At 49.5% G+C, this 23,088-nt stretch overlaps 9 protein-coding genes across 9 annotated transcripts; 4 read left to right on the top strand and 5 right to left on the bottom strand.

Annotated features, from left to right (window-relative positions):
- Positions 1–220: 220 nt before the first annotated feature.
- On the top strand, positions 221–575 carry N7484_005805 (uncharacterized protein; the record flags this gene model as incomplete). Its single annotated transcript, XM_057116224.1, has 2 exons — positions 221–365; positions 436–575. The coding sequence occupies 2 exons, from the start codon at positions 221–223 to the stop codon at positions 573–575; spliced, it is 285 nt and encodes a 94-aa protein (XP_056972107.1).
- A 256-nt stretch (positions 576–831) lies between these two features.
- On the bottom strand, positions 832–2,188 carry N7484_005804 (uncharacterized protein; the record flags this gene model as incomplete). Its single annotated transcript, XM_057116223.1, has 2 exons — positions 832–2,011; positions 2,133–2,188. 2 exons carry the CDS (start codon positions 2,186–2,188, stop codon positions 832–834), a joined length of 1,236 nt encoding a protein of 411 aa, XP_056972106.1.
- A 733-nt stretch (positions 2,189–2,921) lies between these two features.
- N7484_005803 (putative serine/threonine protein kinase) lies at positions 2,922–5,616 on the bottom strand (the record flags this gene model as incomplete). The annotated part of the gene is made up of 4 exons (XM_057116222.1): positions 2,922–4,733; positions 4,779–4,948; positions 5,007–5,121; positions 5,173–5,616. 4 exons carry the CDS (start codon positions 5,614–5,616, stop codon positions 2,922–2,924), a joined length of 2,541 nt encoding a protein of 846 aa, XP_056972105.1.
- Positions 5,617–7,559: 1,943 nt separating this feature from the next.
- N7484_005802 (LLM class flavin-dependent oxidoreductase) lies at positions 7,560–8,903 on the top strand (the record flags this gene model as incomplete). The annotated part of the gene is made up of 1 exon (XM_057116221.1): positions 7,560–8,903. One exon carries the CDS (start codon positions 7,560–7,562, stop codon positions 8,901–8,903), a length of 1,344 nt encoding a protein of 447 aa, XP_056972104.1.
- A 524-nt stretch (positions 8,904–9,427) lies between these two features.
- On the top strand, positions 9,428–11,631 carry N7484_005801 (IQ calmodulin-binding motif protein; the record flags this gene model as incomplete). The annotated part of the gene is made up of 6 exons (XM_057116220.1): positions 9,428–9,718; positions 9,771–10,076; positions 10,129–10,642; positions 10,700–10,831; positions 10,891–11,283; positions 11,357–11,631. Coding segments are annotated over 6 exons (1,911 nt in total), but the record flags the coding sequence as incomplete, so codon positions are not given.
- A 740-nt stretch (positions 11,632–12,371) lies between these two features.
- Positions 12,372–14,445, bottom strand: N7484_005800 (aminotransferase-like domain-containing protein; the record flags this gene model as incomplete). The annotated part of the gene is made up of 8 exons (XM_057116219.1): positions 12,372–12,629; positions 12,686–13,510; positions 13,559–13,635; positions 13,693–13,860; positions 13,914–13,956; positions 14,016–14,047; positions 14,136–14,172; positions 14,275–14,445. 8 exons carry the CDS (start codon positions 14,443–14,445, stop codon positions 12,372–12,374), a joined length of 1,611 nt encoding a protein of 536 aa, XP_056972102.1.
- Positions 14,446–16,571: 2,126 nt separating this feature from the next.
- Positions 16,572–17,058, bottom strand: N7484_005799 (uncharacterized protein; the record flags this gene model as incomplete). The annotated part of the gene is made up of 4 exons (XM_057116218.1): positions 16,572–16,665; positions 16,786–16,854; positions 16,924–16,964; positions 17,044–17,058. 4 exons carry the CDS (start codon positions 17,056–17,058, stop codon positions 16,572–16,574), a joined length of 219 nt encoding a protein of 72 aa, XP_056972101.1.
- Positions 17,059–17,638: 580 nt separating this feature from the next.
- On the bottom strand, positions 17,639–18,637 carry N7484_005798 (urea carboxylase-associated family protein; the record flags this gene model as incomplete). The annotated part of the gene is made up of 2 exons (XM_057116217.1): positions 17,639–17,835; positions 17,899–18,637. The coding sequence occupies 2 exons, from the start codon at positions 18,635–18,637 to the stop codon at positions 17,639–17,641; spliced, it is 936 nt and encodes a 311-aa protein (XP_056972100.1).
- Positions 18,638–19,327: 690 nt separating this feature from the next.
- Positions 19,328–23,021, top strand: N7484_005797 (GTPase BMS1; the record flags this gene model as incomplete). Its single annotated transcript, XM_057116216.1, has 3 exons — positions 19,328–19,385; positions 19,479–19,549; positions 19,608–23,021. The coding sequence occupies 3 exons, from the start codon at positions 19,328–19,330 to the stop codon at positions 23,019–23,021; spliced, it is 3,543 nt and encodes a 1,180-aa protein (XP_056972099.1).
- Between the last annotated feature and the right edge of the window lie 67 nt (positions 23,022–23,088).

Raw genomic sequence — 23,088 nt, 5'->3', positions numbered from 1 at the left:
TTAATTTCTATTTGCAATGCTGATTGGTAGGAGATTTTGTGGGCTCCACTTCCACCTTAATCGTGGCACGGCAGCGTCATATCGCTACGCCAGAACGTCATAGCCTGCAGGGCCCGCGCGTGGATAAATCATATAAACCTAGCATCATGGAAGAGGAAATCGATTCTACAAGATCAATCAAACCTATTGTATCAACCTCAAAGCTTCACCATATCAAATCATGTTTGTTTTCCTTCTTTACGTCGTCTCGCAGCTCGTTCTACTTGGTGCCTGGGTTTCGGGTACCTTGGACCCGTACCAGAAAAGATTACAGGAAATTGTCCTGTACATGATGGGCGAGACGAAGGTGTCTTATGGCCTTAAGAGTATGTTTGAACATATTGCAAAAACATCCATTCCATTTGTCCGCCATAGAATGCTAATTTGAGATACTAGAGAGTCTGACAGCCAAGATACTTGCCGAAGACACGAATCTGAGCAAGTTCCAAGATCAGCTGGGCAACGGGATTGGAGGAGCATTTGGCAAGGGTGGTGCTGGAGAAGGAGTTGGATCAGTGCTGAGCAAGGGACTGTAATGCAGCTCGATGTACTGATCATGAATGGCTCGAACGCATTTCAAGGGTATTGAAGGTTGTCCCATTGCATAAGCCTAAAAAGTTGGGGGTTGGATAATTTGACATAAATTCATTGGGTCGGAAGCCCATCTCCATTAATATCAGCAGAGAAACTTTTCAACATCCATTATTCAAGCATACGTAAATTCGAAGGATCGATCACCTTCATATCGTCGCAAAATTTCGGCTAGATCGTCAGATCAACCAGCTCTACTTCTCACAGGCGCATTTCACCGTCCCATGAGTCCAGTTTCTGCTCCATCAAAACCATAGCGCAAAGCTCCTGATAGTATCGCGACCCCTTCCATGTGCTCCGCGATGACCGCAATCCAACCGTATCCCAACCCTCAGCCCGGAGACGCATAATGCGCTGGTCTATCGTTTCCTTGATGAGGATGTTTCCAAACTCACCCACAATCCGCCCGAGCTCATGGGATGCCTTGTTATCTTCAGTCTCGGGAAGGATGGGATCAAAGCTCCAGAAGGAGGATGCATGTTTGGAAATGCGGTTGCGATGAATATCCTGAATATTTTCGACCTTTCGCACTTGCTGCCGGATTTCGAAGATACTAGTGGTGACCTGTTCGCGGAGGAAGGCGATTCCACGGTTGGAGCGAACGATTTGGGCTGCATGGGTGGGTGTCAGGTTCTCGATGGGGATTGCGGCTAACTTTATGCTGGGCTGTGTCGATGGTGGCGTGGAGTATGGCACATGAAGATTTGGAGTCATGGGGGAGAGGATAGCGGTGGTAGCTGTAGATGAACAGGACAGCTCGGATTTAGGCGAGAGGGATTCGGACATGCGAGCATTGGGGCGGGAAGATGGGATGACCTTAAGTGGCAGTCGTGGAGGACGGAACCTGTCTTTGCGCTTCGTCTGGCTGCTGTCCTCACTGTGGATTGAAATTCTGGCGAACTTTGTGAAGTGTTTCTCAGCAGGTACCTCGACAGGGACCTCACCGGAAGCCTTACGAATGAGAAGAGGACGAGGCTTAAGAGCCTCAGTATGGATCTCCTCCAGCGCTCTGCGAAGGCGGGATGGGGATGAATCATAAGTCTCATCAACAGTGTCCAGGAAAGGATCGTCTAGGCCGGAAATAGACGCATCAATCATGCGAGTAATGCTCAACATCATCGACTCACGTTCATAAGGTATTCCTTTAGCAGGCTCAAACGTAGCCAGGGATTCCTCCACACTGACAGGAGTGGGCGGCCATGAAAAATCATCTGACACCTTGGGAAGCCGAGGTAGATTCACAAGGGGAGGAAGAGCAGCAGCGCAATTGGCATAGTTCTCCAAAGCAAGACACAGGAGGAACACCTTGTTCGCAGAGTAGATATGGGCAGCCCGGCCCAAAAGTTCGTAGCAGATTGCAGCATAGAACGTCAGAAAGGTTCTGTGTATAGGTTCCGGCTTTGAAATTGTCAGCAGTGCATGTTGAATCTCATTGGGAAATACGGACTGGTCCCTTTGCATTGTTCAGAAGCTTCATGCAGTGAGCCGCACACTGCTCGTACTGCTTAAGCAGGTACAGGCGCTTCACCTCCATCAGCGCAGTCTTCCAGTCACGCATCGTGAGTGGTGATGTGGATGGCGAGGGGAAGGAGAAGGAGACTGGACCATTCTTGCTTGAAAATCCACCTAACATGGCGGAGGGGGAGGTTAGTAGATGGAGGAAATGAGCAGAAGGTCAAGTGGGGACATGGATCGCCATGACGATGTGTACGAAAATTCCGACATGATGGAAGAAGACGTTCGTTGATGTAGGGACGTGTAGGGGACGTGAATGTGGACGTGAATGTGGACGTGAAAATTCTGTTTACGATTGTGTCACTCGTATTTAAAATGATCAAGACGAAACCAGAACGACAGGGCCAATCCTTTGAGAGCAAGATTTGGAGGACTTGAAATTGCTTATCATCAAATTGGTTGGCTCATGCTCAAATATCACCTCGCGAGCCAATGCTTGATGATGATTCATGATCTTTACTTGGCGCAGATCCATAGACCTCGAGAACAATACATAAAATATCCTACGGGAAAACTAAGAGACAAATGTGGTATTGATTCCGGCTGAACACAGACATAAGACATAGAAGCCGACCACGAGCATAGAAGCTCAGACATGAAGCGGAATTAACATCGCTTGAAGTGCATACAGTATGTGGATAAAAACATACAAAGACTGTTGACTGAAGAACACAAACATAGAGGCTCAGACATCATGGTGGAATTAACTTCGCTTGCGAATCAGACAGTATGGGATAAAAGCATACAGAAAACCGCTGATCGAAAAGGATGTTGAGCTAGACATCAGGAGGGTCGTTTGACGCACCGTAACGAGAAAGGGCTTGTCCAGTGGCAGTCAGACCGTCGAGGAAGTCATCAAGAAGCCGCTCAAGCTCAGCAAGAACAACTGCATCGTCAGCACCTTTCATCAAGCTTTCTGCACTGGGTGGAACAAGGACGGGGAATGGAATGACTCCCGAGTCGGGTCTTTTGGTGGCGCTATCCCGAGCAATGGCAGCCTGGCGGATAGTGGGCGGATCATCGTAGACGGGAGAACCAGGCTCGGACACCGGCGTCGAGACCTTGTCAACATCACGAGGCAAGGGGAGGTCAAGCGGTGGGATGTTATTAGGGTCTATGATTTCAGTGTTTTCATTCCACAGAGGGTGAGGCTCCTCCTCGTCAGGACCGGGTCCATCAAGAGAGACGGATCTGTCATCGGGGAATTCAAAGTCTCCTCCCTTTGACAATGCAAAGCTGTTGGTGGAGTCAAATGATTGGGCCCGGCTGGAAGACTTGGATGGCGGGCCTTCAGGGGTGGTCGGACGATCAAACCGGAAAGGATCGTAGTCCGAGTCAGATGCACTTGACAAGTTGGAGGCGGATGTTGAGGGACGAGAGATGTCAGACTCTTCAACCGGCTGAAGCGGGGGTAGCGGTGCTCGGAGAGTGTCGTATTGATCCGTATTGGTGTCGTTTGAAACCTCGTCAGACATTACAGGGAAAGTCCATTCCATGGTGGCACGCTTTTCGGCTTGGAATGGCTCTTCTTGAGCAGGCTCGGGTGCTGGTGCTGCTTCTGGAGCTGGTTCCTCTTTCTTGACATCCTCATCCTCAGTGTTCTTGAACACTGGGAACTTCCAGTCCATGGTAGGAGGTCGTGGGCCTGACTGGGGTTGAAACTCTTCCTCTTGCGGTTCCATGTTTTCTTCACCACTGACAGATGACTGGGAACTATTGTCGTTGGAGCGACTACCACGGAGACTTGATCTGTTTGCACGTATCGTACCAGCATCAGCTAATTGGAAAGGCTGTGCGGATGGTGCACCAGCTGCATAGTGGGAAGAATCAAAGGAGCCAATGTCAATGTCAATGAATGTGGATGTTACGGAGGAACGGTCTGTTTCAGTGCGAAGGGGTAGGTCAGATGCCGGCTGAGGAGGCTCAATGGGCACGAAATCGTTTTTTGTTTCGTATTTGTAGCTCGGCTTCTCCTCATCAAACAGCCCCTCCATCGCAACGGCTCCTCGCCGGACCCGCTCGTCAAAGTTGGCCTTGTCCTCTGGGTTTAATTCATCCTCGGACGGATCATCGTGAAAGTCATAATCTGGAGTTGGGGTAGTTGAGCTAATTGGCTCTTCAATTTCAGCCAAAGAAGCAGCCAACTGATCAAGGTCGATGACCGAAAACCTCCGCTCAAACCCATCTGTTGTACTGAAGTTCCAATCATCCTCTGACTCTTCTGTACCTGGAAGTTCTGCGGCTGCAGCACCTCCAGGGTGGAACAAGGAGATACGTTGTCCTCCCCGTTGCGACCATTGATAATAATTCCTGACAAGCTCACTCACTGATGATGTAGGGTATTCTTCTTCAGTGCCAGCAATATAGGGGTGATCTAGGATATCCGCCATGGAAGGACGAGTAGACGGGTTAGAGTCTAGAGCATACGAGATAAGGTCCTTCAGCCCGTCACTGTAGTTCTCGCTATCAAGCTTGGGTGTATTGCGACTGAGCTGGCGTCCAATTTGCATACGTTCACGCAGGCCTGCATTGGGTGGGTTACCAGTGGCAAACTCAAACAATGTGCAGCCAAACGCCCATACGTCAATCTAGTTGGATTAGTAAAGGTCATGAAAGTAGATCAAGTCACGCACTTCACTGCCATATTGATGGGCTTGACCCCGAGTTGAGAACATCTCTGGTGGCATCCAATGAGGTGTGCCAATCCATGTTGACCGCTTGTCTCGCTGGGACTGCAGGATTCCGGCCACACCGAAATCACAGATTTCTAGTCTGCCTTCCTCGTGAATCAAGATATTCGCCGCTAAGAAATTGATCAGCAATCCTGCGGATCATGATTGAAATTAATATAAAGCTAATACCTTTTATATCGCGATGTATAATGCCAGCATCATGAATGGCACGCAGTCCCACGACTAGCTCCCGGGCAATTGGAATAATAAAACGCTCTTCCAATTTATCATCGGTTGCGCGCATCTGCAAGACCAATCAGAGACCGTTGACATGTAAACGGTAGGGCATACTCACCAAAGTCCGCACACTCCCGCCAGGGCAATATTCGCATACCAGCCACAATTGTGAGTGGATGGAGATCGCTTCAATAAGCTCATTGATGTTCTTGGCACCTGAGTCTTTGACCTGCTTCATAACCTTGGTTTCGTGGATGAAATCCTTGATCGACTCATCTCTAAAGTCACGCAGAGATTTGTAATCCAATGAATCAATGTCCAGCACCTTGACTGCAACAAGCCGGCCGGATGGCATCTGTCGGCCTTTGTAGACACGACCATAGGCACCCTTACCAATCAGCTCTTCGAATTCATATGGCGGGACTTCTGTTTTTGCGCGTCGGCACATCTCCTTCACAGCAGTTCCTTGCTCTCGGGCCAGTTTTATTGCTTCAGCCTTGTGTCTTGTAATCGCTGCCATCGCAGACGATGGGTCCAAGAATCGGGACCCACGTGTATCCATCTTGGTTTTCCTGTAAGGCTCAAATGATTTGTATCAATGACGAGGAACAAGGAGATTTTAAGTGTCGTGGATGATGAAATCGTGTTAGCAGAGGGTCACACAGCGATCACCAAAAAAAGAGGACAGACGATTCCTGATCTTGTTGGCAAATTTTTTTCGAGGTGAAGGGATTCGATGCGTGGAAGATCAGGGTCAGGATCCAGTGAGAGGTGAGTAGAAGTAGAGATGCAGATAGTAGGGACGGATGGAGAAGAAGTAGACTCGTTGTCACTGCTTCGGACGTGAGTTGTGGTATTGTCCTCCAATACCAACCGACAATTGCACAAACTGTCAAACGATCGTTTCAAACTCGGAACGATATTTGGGGTATCGAAGTTGAATGAACAACTGTCAATAAGTTGCTCGTATGAAGTTGCAAAATGAGCTCTCACAGTTCTTGCCTTGGGAGGTACAGCCAGACAAACTTTGCCTTCTGGGGTTGATAACTCAGCAGCACAGCTTTCAGTATCTCCGGCAGTACTGCAGTAGACAGAAGATGTGGGTGGAGTTCTAGGGCTTGGAGGTGAAGGACTGGAATCGTAAGACAACGACACCTCTAGCAAGTCAAAAAGCTCAAAAACCAAGGTGCTTGATTCAGAGAGGGAGTCTGGGGATAGGCTGAAATTATTTCCACTCGAAGACACTTCCTGGTGTTCAGCCGAAGACAATTCCAGGCCCTGGCACTGATCCAAAGACACTTCCTGACAGCCGAACGGAGAGGCTTCTCGAATTTGGACCAGAGACGCCTCCTGATGTCCACTCGGTGCCGTTTCTTGGCAGGGGACAAGATTCGGAGTCCCGTGATGCAGAGAGCTGATCCGGGGTAAGTGGCAGCGTTTCCTGAGTTGGGAAATGTAAGAGACAAAACTAAGCGATTTATTTTCAACAATCACCCACGTAGATGAGGTTGGCGCAGTTTCACTGATCACTGGCGCAGGTTCAGGTGTCAAGGATGCCTTGCAATCAGGTGTCCATATGGACTCTGAGCTAGATGCGAGAGAGAGACTCGACACGTCCAGCAGTCGAAGCACAAAGTCGCGCTCGGTCGGACTTAGCTCAAAATCGTCCGTTTCAGGCTTTAATTGGTCGCCGCAGTCAGCCATGGCCTTATTATTGGGTGATTGTGCATAGTGTGTTAAGTGGAAATGAAGATGGTGGTAGGTAGGTGGGTGGAGGGGTGAGGGAAGCAAATCAAAACACGGTATCAAGATCACACATGGTGTGATATTGGGGATGAGGATTGAAACGAACCTACTTGGACGTGACCCAGGCTCTGTATCAAGGCCTACTAGCACAGCAGCGCAGTTGCTTAACAGGGTCAACACAGGATCTTCATGCGGTATGTCCTGCCCTCATTGTCGTTTGCGAAGTCCACAAGATACAGCAACTTATTAAAGAGATGTCTATTTAATTGAGATAATATTGCATCAGTTGAGATAGATTGAAGGGGTTCAAAGTCTCATAGTGTACGTCGCCGCCCATCTCGCAACGGTCGGCGAGACATCATGCCACGTGACTACTAGCCTGAGGCGTCTGTTTTGCCTCAGGCCAAAATTGTATGCAAACCAGAGTGTAGAAAATCTACTTAAATTCTTTTCGATAGCTTGAATGACTTGTACCTCCTATTCCAGGGATGGATCTATTCAAATTGCCATTCCAAGTTGGGACTTTTCTGCATGAACCTCCTCAGGTACTCGCGAAAATTATAGCTTGTAACGAAATCATCACAGCTGCTTGCGTGAGCAACCTACACAGAGCACGCCATACGTCCCAAAGCCAAAGCTTATAAAATGCTTATAAATACATTGAAACATTCAGTCATTTTAGGAAGATATATAAAGCATTCATCTTGACCTTAAACAACATTCACAATTCATTCAAACAACAATCCACAGCAAATCAAGATGGCAGACAACCTCCCAACCCGCAAACTTCACCTAACAGCCTTCATGCGTCCAGTCTCCTTACATACAGGAGCATGGCGCTACCCAGGCTCCTACCCCGACGCAAACTTCAATTTCAAACACTTAACAAGCTTCATTCAAAAGCTTGAAGCAGCCAAATTCGACGCCTTCTTCATGGCAGACCACCTCGCAGTTTTGAACATGCCCATCGAGGCCCTCAAGCGCAGCCATACAGTAACATCTTTCGAGCCCTTCACCCTTCTTTCCGCTCTATCAGCTGTAACGGAGAAAATTGGTCTCGCAGCCACAGCAAGCACAACATATGATCAACCTTACCACGTTGCACGCCGCTTCGCAAGTCTAGATCACCTAAGCAGTGGCCGTGCAGCGTGGAACATAGTCACGACTGGCAACCCGGAATCGAGCCACAACTTCGGTTTTGATGAGCATATGGCTCATGGGGACCGATATAAGCGTGCGCGGGAATTCTACGATGTTGCTACGGGCTTGTGGGATAGTTTTGCGGATGATGCGTTTACGAGGGATGTGGAGACTGGTCAGTATTTTGATCCCGAGAGGATGCATGTTTTGAATCATGTTGGGGATGAGTTGAAGGTCAAAGGGCCCTTGAATATCGCTAGGCCTGTTCAGGGGTGGCCTGTTATTGTGCAGGCTGGGCAAAGTGAGCCTGGACGACAGCTTGCGGCTGAGACGGCTGAAGTGGTTTTTTGCAGTCCGAGAGATATTAACGCTGCGAAGATGCTTTATGCTGATATTAAAGAGCGGGTGGTGAAGGCCGGACGGGAGAGAAAGCAGCTGAAGATTTTACCGGCAGCAATGATTATTGTCGGGGAAAGTAAAGAAGATGCGCAGAGGAAGAGGTTGGATTTGGATGCTTTGGTACATTATGAGAGCGGTATCGCTTCTCTGTCGATTTTGCTTGGAGTTGATGCTAGTGTGCTTGATCCAGATGCTCCTTTGCCGGAGAACTTACCGGAGACGAATGCGAGCAAGACGAGCAGGGAGGGTGTGGAGCGACTTGCCAGAGAGGAGGGATTGAATGTCAGGCAGCTTGCGCAACGGTCTGGAGGATACTCTGGCTTAGCGTTCCTTGGCTCGCCAAGTGATATCGCGGAGGAAATGGAGACTTGGTTGAAAGAGGAGGCTTCAGATGGTTTCACATGTGTATTTCCATTCTTGCCTCAGGGACTGGAGGAGGTGACGGATAGGTTAATTCCGGAGCTGCAGCGAAGAGGGCTGTTCCGGGATGATTATACGGGCTCTACGCTACGTGAACACTTTGGCCTCGACAGGCCGGAGAACCAGTTTTTCCCTTATGTTTGATTGGATGATACTCATACAATAGTTCGAGCCATGGTACTCTGGCGTTCGAGAAACATTTGAAGAACCACGTGCATATGCCGTGCAACATATTATCTTGGCAAAGTACTATAGATGGAGTTGAGAGGCACTCCTGAACTTTTAGCTGGCCTGAGTAGTTCATATAGGCTACATAAAACGCCTTAAATCATCATAACACCCACAAAGTATCGACGTCGCCGACATGGCAAGAGATAAACAAGCTTTGCTAAGCTTTGTGGGGCCACTGGTACGTCATTCAGCCCTGTAGGGAAGCCAGAAGATCAACCAGTTGATCCCAAACCACTCTTACGTCATAATCCAGGCAATCACATTATTTTTGAGTCGAATTGACCTGATCTGAACCAATCAGCGAATCCACTGGTGAGGTCAGCTTCGTTAGCAGCGTGTCCGACCCCGCTTAGAGCCTTTTACGTCACGCCAGGAACTAACTTGGAATAAAAATAAATTCTCGAGTGCTACACGCAGTTCTCTTTGTTTTTGATTAGTTTACAATTCCCTATATCGTTATCGCAATGGTCACTACTAAGGTATATGGTCTGTGGAAAAAGGCGCAGACCGTAACTTCCGAGCTAGCGCAGGATCCGTCGCAGACTGCAGAGTCGATCTTCAAGAGATTGTACGAGCACCACGATATTGCCCACTCACATTTGAAGGGAAACGGGGCGCATGGATTATCCAAAGAGGAGATTGATGAGTTTGAAAAGAAGACTGCTGAGCAGAAAGCTCTAGCCTGCGGACATTGGGGATCTGCAGAGCCCAGTGAACTATTTCTTCGGGTAAGATTGAGCTCTTTGGACTGAACAGAAGATAAGAACTGATTCATTCCAGATTTATCACGATGTTCTTGGTTCCTTGGATAAAGAGCCCAGCACGGGAGTGGTTTCTCCCCCGTTGATTGGGAGCCGAGGCGTTATTCCCCTCACCATTGTGGCGCCACTACCGGATCTCTGCCGTCATTTGGGAAATTGCATCGCGCGCGCTGAACATGAGGTATTTTTGGGTACAAATTTTTGGATTCATTCCGACGCGGCCACATTGGTTACAAATGGTATTCGGGAATTGAACAGGAGAGCTGGAGAACGGGGTACAAAGGTGGTGATGAAGATGGTATATGATCGCGGAGACCCGAAGCAGGTGAGTGCATTGAAGAGAATTTTTCGTCGTACTCAATGCTAACTGGCCTCAGGTATTGGACAACCGCCTCGAAGTGAATAGTGAACAACGGACGATCGACAAAGTTAGACTTCCGGCACCGCATGAGATCCCGAACGTCGATTTGAAAGTGATCAATTTCCATCGGCCAGTGTTCGGCACATTCCACGCCAAATTCACAGTCATCGATCGACGCATGTGTCTCTTGCAGAGCAGTAACATCCAGGACAACGATAACCTGGAGATGCTGTCTCACATTGAAGGACCTATTGTCGATTCTTTCTATGATGCCGCGCTGCTGTCTTGGGGGAAGCCACTTGACCCTCCGCTACCTCAACTGATTTCTCCTGCTGAGAGTGCTCCTATCCCTGCTCATAATGGGGAGCAGAAGGTGGACCCCAACGAGAGCTTACCCGAAGATCTCCCGGAGCATACTGCGTCTTCTCCCCATTGGGATGTCGATTTTGAAGGCGAGGCAAAGAGGGTCAACAGCAGTATTAACCCTCGTGGAGAGGAAACACCCACGCAAGCTGTAACCCGTCATCTGAGTATGTTAGGCATGAAACCAACTTTCCAACAGCTCAATTTTACTAATTAGTGAACAGATACCACCATTCAACCTGACACAACCGGGAACGCGCCTGATACCGACCAAGACCCGAAAATGACACCATACATCCTCCTACCACAGCATGAGCCCTTTCCCATGGCCGTCGTTAACCGAGAGCCTTACGGATGTAAGTAACTATCACCTTGAAGCTGTGCCAAACAAACCAAATTCCTAATGATCTCAAAGCTCCAAACCACAGCAGCACCCACAACCCCCAAGATGCAGCCTTTGTTTCAGCAATCAATAACGCAAAGCACACCATCTTCATTCAAACTCCGAACATGAATGCCGAGCCCCTCTTGGAGCCCCTCTTGGCAGCAATTCGTCGAGGCGTCATTGTGACGCCCTACCTCTGCCTCGGATACAACGATGCAGGCGAACTACTACCATTCCAGAACGGAACGAACGAGATGATCGCTAACAAACTATATAATGCTCTCACAACGGATGAAGAGAAATCAAGGCTAAGAGTGCACTACTATGTTGGCAAAGACCAGATTCAGCCTATTCACAACTCGTTTAAGAAGCGGAGTTGTCATATTAAATTGATGGTTATTGATGAGCAAGTTGCTATCCAAGGTATGGCTCTTTCTTCCTTTACGTTCGGTTTTCGATGTTTCGTGAATACGTGCTAACATATTTTCTGTTGCAGGAAATGGCAACCTGGATACCCAGTCCTTCTTCCACAGTCAAGAAATCAATGTCATGCTGGACTCCCCGTTAGTTTGTAAGATGTGGTTGGAAGCTATTGATCGGAATCAGAATACCGGGAAGTACGGTGCTGCGAGCTCTGAAGATGGTTGCTGGCATGATCCGACCAGTGGGGAGATTCCTCCTGGGTCCATTGGTACAGACCCTGGACACTTTAGCTGGGCTAAAGGTGTCATTGGAGCCGTGAAACGGGTGAGAGGAGTTGGTGGTTTCTAGTTGGTGACATTCACTGCACATATTGGTTTGCTTGGTACTATTGTCATTTATTTGAGAAATTACTTGCTCTTTCGGTGATCAAGCCTACATGATGGTCGATTTCAGGGTCAGTGATTATATACTACATATTTATATAGACATTACCTCTCCATGTCCAAGCCTAGGAAAGTAGGTATACAGTATACTTAGAATTCACTTGGTGGTTTATCTCTACTTCAAGGTCTGCAATTTTATATAACCGGTGATGCAACTAGGAGGCTAGCAACATAGCTTAGTAGTCAGTAGCGTTATTGTAAGACTAGAAATTTTGCAATAAGACCCAAACACGGACATCATTGTTCAAGATCTGACGGTGAACGGGAGAGAATGGGTGGGAGTGGGCGGTCATAGTCGATTGTCAATTACGCTATGTGGACCAAAGGAATGATCAACCATTGTAAGTCATCCCGGCCTATAGCCTTGAGTCAGCGTTACATCTTCTTGAGACCCACGAACTCTATACATTAGGTCATCCTCGATACAGGCATTTTCAGCATTCTCTCTTGTATTTGCAAATTTGAAGACGTGAAGCGTAAATTCATTTAAGGAATAAAATCCCAGATAAACAGGTGGACAGCGCCGTTTTCTAGAAAGCCCAGCAGGGCCAACATATGTATGTACACTTATGGAAATTCTACCTAACTTATGAGTCGCGCAACCCAATCGCTTGGGATGAACGCTATACGTTTGCTGACGAAAGTCTACAGAGCGAACTGCTCACGCAGAGTAGTAGCGAAGCGGGAAATAGCTTCGTCGATCTGGTCAGAGGAAGCAGAGGCATAGGTCGCGCGGAAGAACATCTTCTCCATAGTAGCTGAGCTATCAGCTTTGAACCAGCTTCCGCGGGACAAGAGAACACTGTGGTCAACAGCGGACAGGAAAATCTCTTCTTCAATGGTTTCGCGGGTCTTGCCAGCGGCAGCGCCGGGGTGCTTGCGCCAATCGACTTCGATCCAGTGCTGGCCAAATGTTAGTATGATCTATGATCGAAGTCACGAGACTAGTGGTAACTTACGAACATGCCCGCAGCAGGGGCAACCCAGTGGGCAATTTCGCGGGGGAGGTGCTTCTCGCAGGCGTGCAGTAAGGCGTCACGGCGGTCGGTGTAGGACATGCGCAGAGCGATGAGCCAGTCTAAGTATCCTGAGTGGCCCCAGTGCTCGTCTAGCAGCTTGTAGAGAACAAGTTGGGAAATACCGCTAGGGTTCTGTGAAGAGACCTCGAAGTTACGAACAAAGCGCTCAATGATCTGCTCGGAAGCCACGATCCAACCAACACGGGAACCGGGAGAGACAACCTTCGAGAAGGACTCCAGTCGGACCACACGGCCGTCAACATCCATGCTTAGGAAAGAGGGGACGAGAGATTTGATGAAGTCGTCGTGGGTGGCGGGTGGGGGAGGGGCGGCAGCTCCCTCGCCGCTGTAAGGCTGCATCTGCAGGAAGTAGTATGGCTCGTCCTCGATGATGAGAACATCGTGCTTCTGGGAAACCTTGTACACGGCCCGGCGGCGCTCAGCGGACTGGGTGGCTCCGGTAGGGTTCTGGCCTGTGGGAATAGTATAAAGGACATAGGGCTTGCGTGCTCCACGAGCCTTGACGTCCCAGTTGCTGAGAAGCTCGTCCATGGCCTCGGGAACAATACCCTCCTCGTCAATGGGCAGAGCAAGTGCCTTGAGACCAAGCGGCCAAGCGGTCTCGGCAGCACTGGCAAACGTGTACTCTTCCATCATAATGTAGTCGCCCCGCTCTGTGAACAAACGGAGTGCGGTGTCCCAAGCGTAAGTGCTACCGGCGGTCAAGGTGCATTGCCAGTCAGCGTACGGAGGGTTGTGGATGAGCTGGCAATGTCAGAATTCGCTGTTCTCTAGACGTCAAGGGGATGATACCTCAGTATGTTCTGTGACGAATCGGAGAAGCTGGGGAGCTCCAGTAGCTTGGCCATAGTTCAGAGCAATTTCCAAATCTGCACATAATTGTCAATCTCAAAGCCACGCCATCAATTCTTGGACAATCCACATACCATAAAGGCTCTTTCCCTCTTTGATGTCGTGCTTTCCACTGTGCAACACAGTGCCGGACTCTCGGGTAGCTTCCGGGGTGAAGCCTGGGGGAGTGGGGACCTTGATATCGAGGTGCTCAATTGGGAAGTATTCGGGAGATGGCAGACCACCACCGAGAGAGAGCATTCCTGAAGATACATTAGTTTTACTGCAATGCAAATGTCTCCTTTGGTTTTCGTACCAGGGTTCTTCAAGTATTGTGCTGCGGTTTTCAATGTGGAAGCCTAGTAATCGGGTTAAACGGCTTATTGTGAAAAGTCCTGGACGGCGCTGGGATGCCAACCTTGCGAGACTTGGCCTCGAGCGACAAAAAGTCTGTATGACAGTGATAAGTGAAGTTCCAAAAATATTTGTGGCTAAGTGCAAGCCATTGGCCACCTCTGTAGAAGATCGCAAAACTCACGGTCAAAACGCTTCGCCTTAGGCTTGGTGTAACAAGCCTAGATGGAACGAACAGCAAAATTGGTCAGCCGTTATTGAAACACTTCCATCTCTCCGCAGAGAGCACAGGTATTGTATTGTCCTGGTCGTGGGGAGCATACCGGGCTCTTGAACATATCACTGCTGCACGCCGGCGCAACACCAGTGGGCATCTTGGCCATCTTCTCACGCCATCCAGGAACGCCATTGAGAGTCAAGGGATCAGGAATCGACACCGCAGAGGTGTCAGTGATCCCCTTCATCTCAACATCCACAGCGGAGGGTGGGCTCATCTCGACTCGGTGACTCGGTGCGGGTAGGAAAGGTAATTTGCTGTGATAATGCGATAAGTATGTTTGTGCGAAAGCTGCGCGGAGCTATGCTAAGCGCTAAGCTGGCAAGACTATGCGAAAATTGGGAGCGGCGCAAAAGTCGCTTTGATGTCGACTCACTTGTGTAAGAACAGTGAAGGTAGACGACAGAGTTAGAGCGGAAACGGAGGCGAATTGGTGCTATCCGGTGGAATTCACAAGAGCGTTATCCACCCGGCAGCACAGTTCCGATTGGGGAGAATGACTCATCAATACAGGTTAGATGGTACAATATGGGCGCTTTTTTTGGATCAGTTGGCGATTCGGCCAGTAGTCATGTAGAATGTGGATTTTTGTTATCTAATGCCGCTCCGTTCAGTAACATGGTTCGTGGTTGTTGGCGACGCAGCTGCGACCTTGTCAAAGAAGGGCGTGCAGATACACTTTGGAGGGGTACCGATACAAGCCAATACACCGAGCTCTTTACGATCCCTCGCAAACTGGCGGTGTATACGGCCAGATACGGTAATCTCAGGACGCTGAGCCCCGCCTAGATAAGGCTATCACCGGCATCGGCGCGATAAGCTTATTGTGCTCGGACTATATGATTTCTTTGATGTTCAAACGCCGAATCAGCGGACAATGTCCGCGAAACTAGCACAACGATCCTTCTTGCCCTGCCTATGGCTTAGTCTACAGCCAAGAAATCAAAGTAGATTATAAAGAGAGGACACCACCCGCGACAATGACGGAACTCTTGTGCTACATTCTCCAACTACCATTAGTCCCTCGTCATCCATGTTTGAGTTACTGAGCGTCCACTGATATTATTCGTCTTTTTTTATGAAACAACTCTCTTATGTATCGGTAGTGCTCTTGGGCTAGGTAAACCCTACGATCGAAAAGCATCGCATCACCCGACCATAACGCCTTGATATGGAGATGCGGTTTGCAGCCCCAGCACAAGAAAAGTCAAAGTGATGCAAAGTGCGCTGACCTCAAAAAGATTGATGTATGTTTGTATCACCAATATCAGGTGCTTGAAGAGACAAAAACGAGCTCAAAGAAAATGGAAGCCTACAAGACAATGCATAATTCGATTCAGTCTTATGGACCATGGTATTAACCAAATTTGTGTGGCAGTTTGGTAGTGCCATTGATCCAGGGCATCATCATGCTGGCTTTTCTCTTTTTTATCTATCTTTCATCACGTCTTCTCATTTGACATGATCCTGAAGCTCGGCATTGATAATATCCACACCCTCGATGTTCCTTCAAAATGCCATGGTCTTGGTGTTTGCAGTTGCAAGGTGTAGTTTCTGGGTGGTCTCATGGGCGATTTATAGGGGAAATAATATAGATTCATAATTCGCTTCAATTGTTTGAGAGGGCTGCCGTGATTTCTCCGGCATATTCAGTCTTGCTAGCAGGACTCGAGAAAGTGAGCATCACTAGTAGAAGGGGCTAACAGCATTCTTTATTCATAGCAGATGGCGTGAGGCGGAAGAATCAAAATAATTCACAATGGAACCTCTTTCCAAGTATCTGGCCTAGGGCAATTCATGTGTACAAGGTTTCTCGTGAATATTCGTTTCTCTCAACTGCTTCTAGGGCACCTTCTTTAGTAGAATGCTCTAACCTTGGGTGCGCAATATATTCCTGATGAGTAAACAAAGTACAAGATAACTAAACAGTCCTATGAGGTAATGCGGATATCCTCGGTTGACCACCACCAATCAAGGCCTTCATACTTATTTATGGAGAAGTCCGAGTCAAATAGCAGCGCATGGACACTAGTTCACTGTCATCAATCGGGAGAGCCACTGATTGGGTACAATACATATTGATTGCATTTAAGTTCATGTGAAAGGTCGTAAGAAATCATCTCTGACTGCAGACTCCGCTAGCAGCCCTCTGAACTCGCTGAAATAAAAAGTTAAATGATGTAGCGCATAGGGATTATAAGGATCCCTGGTATCATAAATCTCGTTACGCCGAAGCAATAAACCCCCCACTATCCTGCATATCTGGTTGGATTGGCATTTGGCCTGGGGCCCTCACAGGCGTTCCACGGATGACTGCATGGCTTTCGGGCTTTGTTCCATACTTCACTCCTCCTGAGTCTTCACTTCGCCATCCTGCTCGACGTGGACATGCTCGTTGGACTCGAGGGTATCGACGTGACCGTCTGGGTATTGAACACTATTGAACGATGATTAGCATTTGTGAGTCGTATTTGTAATTCGTAAATAGATTGGAAGGGGAGCAGAGTCGCAGCTTGAGTCGGCGGAAGAGCGTCTGCGGGGAAAGTGGAGTTCATACATGAAACCCTTGATGAGAGAGTACTCGTGCGTGATGGAACCGCCCTTCTCCTTTGCGATCTCCTTGGCCCTGTTGTCATAGATCTGTCAATATGGTGTTCCACGCCATTTTTGGAAAAGGTGGTGGGGAGAAACTAACCTCTCCAGCTCTGCATCCGAAGCACCGCTCTTCAAGGTAACCTAAAAGGCACCAATGTCAGCAGAAGCTTCGATAACCAAAATTACAAGAGACCAAAAGATAATGAAAATAGTCACATACGTTGTACTGAGGCATGATTAAGGAGTGTTGATTGACAGTGAAAGAGCAAGAAAGTGCAGCGGGGTGACAAGGTTAAGTTTGGAAAGTCTGGTGGAGATAAGAAAAGGTGGAGATGGCGGCGGAGGGGGAACTTGCTTTTTATATGTGTGAGCTGATAAGAGGGGCCTAACTTGGTCTTACGCCATCCAGTTACCAAGGGCCTTCTGCAATTCTCATAGCCCCTGGGCTTCCAAGGTTAGGCTTTTGGCTTTCATTCATCCAATGAAATATTACACCACGTCAGCTCCATAGTGTCAGACATTCACTATGTCGTGGTTTTTGACCAGAACTTGAAGCTATATTTATTTGAAAGCAACAATCAAAACGAAACGGATGCCTGATCAAGCTATGCAATCGCGCGAATTAAATAAATTGAGCCGCCTACTGCGCCACTTTTGCCCGAGTCTGACAGCTTAGATTAGTGACTCTCTCTCTCTTTTCTGCATCTCTGTGCTTTGCTATTCAAATTCCCTCCGCTGATGTAACCATGCGGCATGATTCCCGATGACGTGCGTCTCCGAACGCGGGGCACGATCACGTGGTATATCGGACCACTTCACAGTCCGACCATTCCGTCTTGGTCGCGAGGAGGCATGCTCATCCCATGCAGACCCTTGTATGCTGGGCTTGAAGGGGCTTTCCACCCGTCTAGCACTTTTTCATCGGCCAACTGATACACTTCAACCCCAAGTGGCCGACAGGTTGATCCCATGCCACCCTCCTTATCATCCCAGCCCCAGTTAGAAAGGTCGCCTGTGGAGAAAAGAAATATTAGTATTCATATGCGCCAAGTGATTGCCGATATATTGCACGTACCCCCAGGGCATGCCGAAAGGGCACATAAAATATCCACCTCGGCAAAGAACTCAAAGTACTCGCCCGCCTTTGCTGGTGAAGTCTCCATAAAGTACTTTCCCTCCTCATCCAATCCTGTCACTTGGAACACATTCAACACATCATGAACATCCAGCTCTGTCAAGCCGTAGGGTGCCACCGACCGCGTTAGATTAGAGTGACAGTGAAAGTCAAAGGTCTCACCACCCATAAGGAGATTCACGTATGGATCGCATCGAGTACCCAGTAGGTCATGCACGCGTCCTCCAAATTGCGTGGTGCCAAACACGACCTCCGGCTTCCGCTTTCCATCCGGTCCCAACACATTATGCAACTGCCCGCCTCCCAGCGAGTCTCCTGTGATTGTTACCAGGGGCCGTAGATACGGCAGGTTTGACCAGAGACGGTCGCCCACGGAGACGTGCGAGGCGTGGATCTGCCGAGTTCGTGCTGCCCACATTCGCTCACGGGGGTTGTTTGCATTCCAGATGTTCAAATCACCCACTTGGGGCCCTTTGGGCGTTGTCAGGCGGCAGATGTGGCCGGCGGGGACAACCCATGCCTGGGCGGAGCATGGTCGGATTGTAAATGATTCCTTTGGAATACGTGCGGCGGGGTCCAATGCAGTCTTTGAGATGGAATGGTAGAGCTGCGATGTCGCATGGATGCCCGAGTTTGGGGGTGCTGTGTAGGCCGGAGGAGGCCGACGAGGAGCGGCCATTTTGGGGTGGATACGTTCGATGTAAATAGCACGACACCACGTAGTGCGCTTAGGTGTTCATGCGACTGGAAGTTATTTTGATGTCAATTGAGAGACCAAGTAAAACCTTCGTGTTCCCTGGGGGAGTACCATAATATATACTATCTACAGGTATATATTCTCGGAGAATCGCCGTTATCTACATGTAGTCATATCATCTATGGGGTTTGCCCCGCATAGAACACCGCGGGAAACATGTCTATCAGGTCTAAGCGCTAGTGGTGCCAGAGAGTGTCGAACCACGGGCTGTATCAATCTGTTACGAAATCAAATCGTTACAACCCCGCCCACAATCCAGATGCGAGTATCGAGAGCCCTTAGGCATCGGCCCGATGAGAGGGGCTGTTCTTTATCGCTGAGAGCCGGCCCGGTCACGATAAACTGATAAGATAGCGAAGTTACCTCGGTTTTGATGCCTGAATTTGACACTTCACGCCTTGCTGCCTGAGGTGTCACACCAAGGATTGAGCTATTCTGCGCTAAGCCCCATCAAGATACAACTTTTTTTCTTAACCGGCTCCACATATTTCCGCCCCGAAATAATAATTTTGGACGGAGAGAGTTCGAGTTATCGCTGCTGTCGCTTTGCCCAGTGTTCTCTCTCTGGAATTAATCAGAGAAGCTTTGAGGTTTGAGACCTCCTCGCACAACATGGAGAACCAAGCGAACCGGTCGCACCGGCCCGCTAAGGAGAAGAAGAAATATGAAGGTACGCCGTTGAGCGCCTCCGCAAATCTGCGGAGATTGCATTGAGACTTGATTATCCAAGCCAATTCTTACTCACGCTATTTTCTATCGACAGGGAAAAACCCCAAGGCTTTTGCCTACTCCAACCCGGGAAAGCTCAACAAGCAGGCTGCGCGATCCTCAGAGGTACGCTTTACAGCCTAAGAAATCTCCGCATGGAAGCTAATCAATATTGCTCTTCTAGGTCAAGGAAAAGAGACTCCATGTCCCCCAGGTTGATCGCATGCCCGAGGAGGCTCCTCCGACTGTCATTGCAGTTGTTGGACCTCCCGGTGTCGGCAAGACTACTCTCATCAAGTCCCTGATCCGTCGCTACACCAAGCAGACCCTCAGCTCGCCCCAGGGACCATTGACAATCGTTACCTCCAAGAAGAAGCGTCTTACTTTTCTCGAATGTCCTTCCGATTCCCTCGCCGCTATGATCGATGTCTCGAAGATTGCTGATATCGTTCTCCTCATGATCGACGGTAACTACGGTTTCGAGATGGAGACCATGGAGTTCCTGAACGCTCTGTCTACAAGTGGTATGCCGGGTAATGTCTTTGGTATCTTGACACATTTGGATCTGTTCAAGAAGCAGAGCACCTTGAAGATGACCAAGAAGCGCCTCAAGCACCGTTTCTGGAGCGAGCTTTACCAGGGTGCTAAGCTCTTCTATCTTTCCGGTGTCATCAACGGCCGTTACCCCGATCGTGAAGTGCACAACCTCTCCCGATTCTTGTCTGTCATGAAGAACCCGCGTCCGCTTATTTGGCGTAACTCTCACCCCTACGCCCTGGCCGATCGCTTTTTGGATATCACGCCACCAACTAAGATTGAAGAGAACCCGAAGTGTGATCGTACGGTTGCACTATATGGTTATCTTAGAGGTACCAATTTCCCTGCCCACGGTGCCCGAGTACATGTCCCTGGTGTGGGTGACTTGACCGTCTCCGGCATCGAAGGATTGCCCGATCCGTGCCCAACTCCCTTCATGGACCAGCAAATTGCCAAGGCAACTGGAAAATCTTCACGACGCAAGCTGGGCGAGAAGCAGAAACTGCTCTTTGCTCCCATGTCCGATGTTGGTGGTGTGTTGGTCGATAAAGACGCCGTCTATATTGATATCAAGACAAATACGTTCAACCGGGGCTCGGATGATGAGGAATCCGATAACGAGGACCGAGGTCTGGGTGAACAGCTTGTGGTAAACCTACAGAGCGAGCGCCGCTTGCTCGGTGAGGCTGACCAGGGCGTTCGTCTGTTCCGTGGCGGTGAGACGATCTCCAATGCTGTCGAGGACGAAGGAACCGGCCGCAAACAACGGAGACATGCCCGACTAGCTGATTCCGAGCGCGTCCAAGCTGCATCAGATGATGAAGACGGCGAAGACGAGGAAGCTTCTGATGAAGAGGATGACGCAGGTGACTTTGATGAAAACGAGGATGATGAAGATGAAGTCGACATGTCTGCGCCAGCAGACTTTGCGGATAGCTTTAAGAAAAGACAGAACGGAAACGCCGATGCTGAGGACGATGACGTTGCATTCGCAGACAGCGACTCCGACATAGGCTCTGTCTCCGGTGATGAGCAGGACCAGGATAGTGACGAGGATGAAGACGACGAAGATGAAGAGGGTAACCTTCGCTGGAAGGAGAACATGCAGGAAAACGCCAAGGCTTTCCATGGCAAGCGCCCAGCTTTCCGCGTTGGCGATCTGTCTCGCATGATGTACGACGACTCGATTACCCCTGTCGATGTTGTGCAAACATGGCGCGGTGAAAATAATGGCGATGAATCCGAGGAATCCGACATTGAAGCCGATGAAGAAGCCGACGATTTCTTCAAGAAGACCAACAACGAGAAGGATGACGAGGCCGATCTTCGCGCCATTCCTGAATACGACTACGATGAGCTTGAGCGTAAGTGGCGTGATGAGGAATTGATCGAGTCGCTCAAACTGCGTTTCGTTACCGGCAAACTCGGCGGTGGTGGTTCAGACGATGACGATGTCGACGAGGACGATTTCGATGATGACTCGGATGATGAAGGTGATGGAGCTTTCGAGGACTTGGAGTCGGGCGAGGTTTTCGACGGATTCAAGGATGGCGATGAAGAGGAGGATGAAGATGATGAGGATGAGGAAGCGGAGCCCGAGGGCCTCGTGGACTTGGAAGCTGAGCGTGAGCGCAACGCGAAGAAGAAGGAAGAGTTGAAACTTCGCTTTGAGGAAGAAGATCGTGAAGGCTTTGGCAATGCCAAAGACGGCACCCGTGATGGTGGAGATGGCGAGTTTGGCGAGGATGACTGGTATGACATGCAGAAGGCAAAGATGCAGAAGCAGATGGATATCAACCGCGCTGAGTTTGACAACCTTGACGAAGCCTCTCGCGCGCGCGCTGAAGGCTACAAGGCCGGTACTTACGCACGAATCGTTTTGGAGAATGTGCCATACGAGTTCGTTGAAAAGTTCAGCCCTCGATTCCCTGTCATTGTTGGAGGACTGGCTCCTACCGAGGATCGCTTTGGATATGTTCAGATTCGCATCAAGCGTCACCGCTGGCACAAGAAGATCTTGAAGAGCAACGACCCGTTGATTTTCTCCCTCGGCTGGCGTCGCTTCCAGTCCATGCCCATCTACAGTACCTCGGACAGTCGGACACGAAACCGTCTGCTCAAGTATACTCCCGAGCACATGCATTGTACCGGTGTCTTCTACGGTCCACTTGTGGCTCCTAACACCGGTTTCTGCTGTGTTCAATCCTTCTCCAACAAGAACCCTGGATTCCGCATTGCTGCGACTGGTGTCGTCCTCGCCGTGGACGAGCACACTGAGATTGTCAAGAAGTTGAAACTTACTGGTGTGCCATACAAGATCTTCAAGAACACCGCTTTCATCAAGGACATGTTCAATTCTGCCCTTGAGATCGCCAAATTCGAAGGCGCTTCAATTCGCACAGTCTCCGGTATCCGTGGTCAGATCAAGCGAGCTCTCAGCAAGCCCGACGGGTACTACCGTGCTACGTTCGAGGATAAGATCTTGATGAGTGATATTGTTTTCCTGCGCGCCTGGTACCCTATCAAGCCACACCGATTCTACAACCCTGTTACCAACCTGCTCGACCACACTGAAGGCAGCAACGCCGACGGCGGTTGGCAGGGTATGCGGCTGACTGGTGAGGTCCGCCGCGACCAGGGCATCCCCACCCCTATGAATAAGGATTCGGCCTACCGCAAGATCGAGCGACAGGAGCGCCACTTCAACCCGCTGCGGGTGCCCCGTCAGCTGGCCGCCGATCTTCCCTACAAGTCCCAGATCACCAAGATGAAGGGCCACAAGGACCAGACCTACATGCAGAAGCGTGCTGTGGTCCTCGGTGGTGAGGAGAAGAAGGCCCGCGACCTCATGCAGAAGTTGACTACTATGCGCAACGAGAAGTCTGCTAAGCGTGCAGCTAAGCAAGAAGAGCGTCGCCAGGTTTACCGAGCCAAGGTGGCCGATAGTCTAGAGAAGAAGGCTGCCCGTGAGAAGAGAGAGCGCGATGATTACTGGCGCAGGGAGGGCAAGAAGCGCAAGAACGACGAAGACGGCGGTGGTGGTGGCAAGAAGCGCAGATGATCGAGTCAATTTTTGTACATGTCATGACAGACATGGGGATTTCATTCTTAGCATAGACGGCGTTAGA

The sequence above is a fragment of the Penicillium longicatenatum genome (genome assembly GCF_028827895.1).
Source record: "Penicillium longicatenatum strain IBT 33135 chromosome Unknown contig_3_segment0_segment0, whole genome shotgun sequence".
In the NCBI taxonomy this organism is placed as follows: Eukaryota; Fungi; Ascomycota; class Eurotiomycetes; order Eurotiales; family Aspergillaceae; genus Penicillium; species Penicillium longicatenatum.
This window is presented reverse-complemented; position numbering and strand designations above follow the sequence as displayed.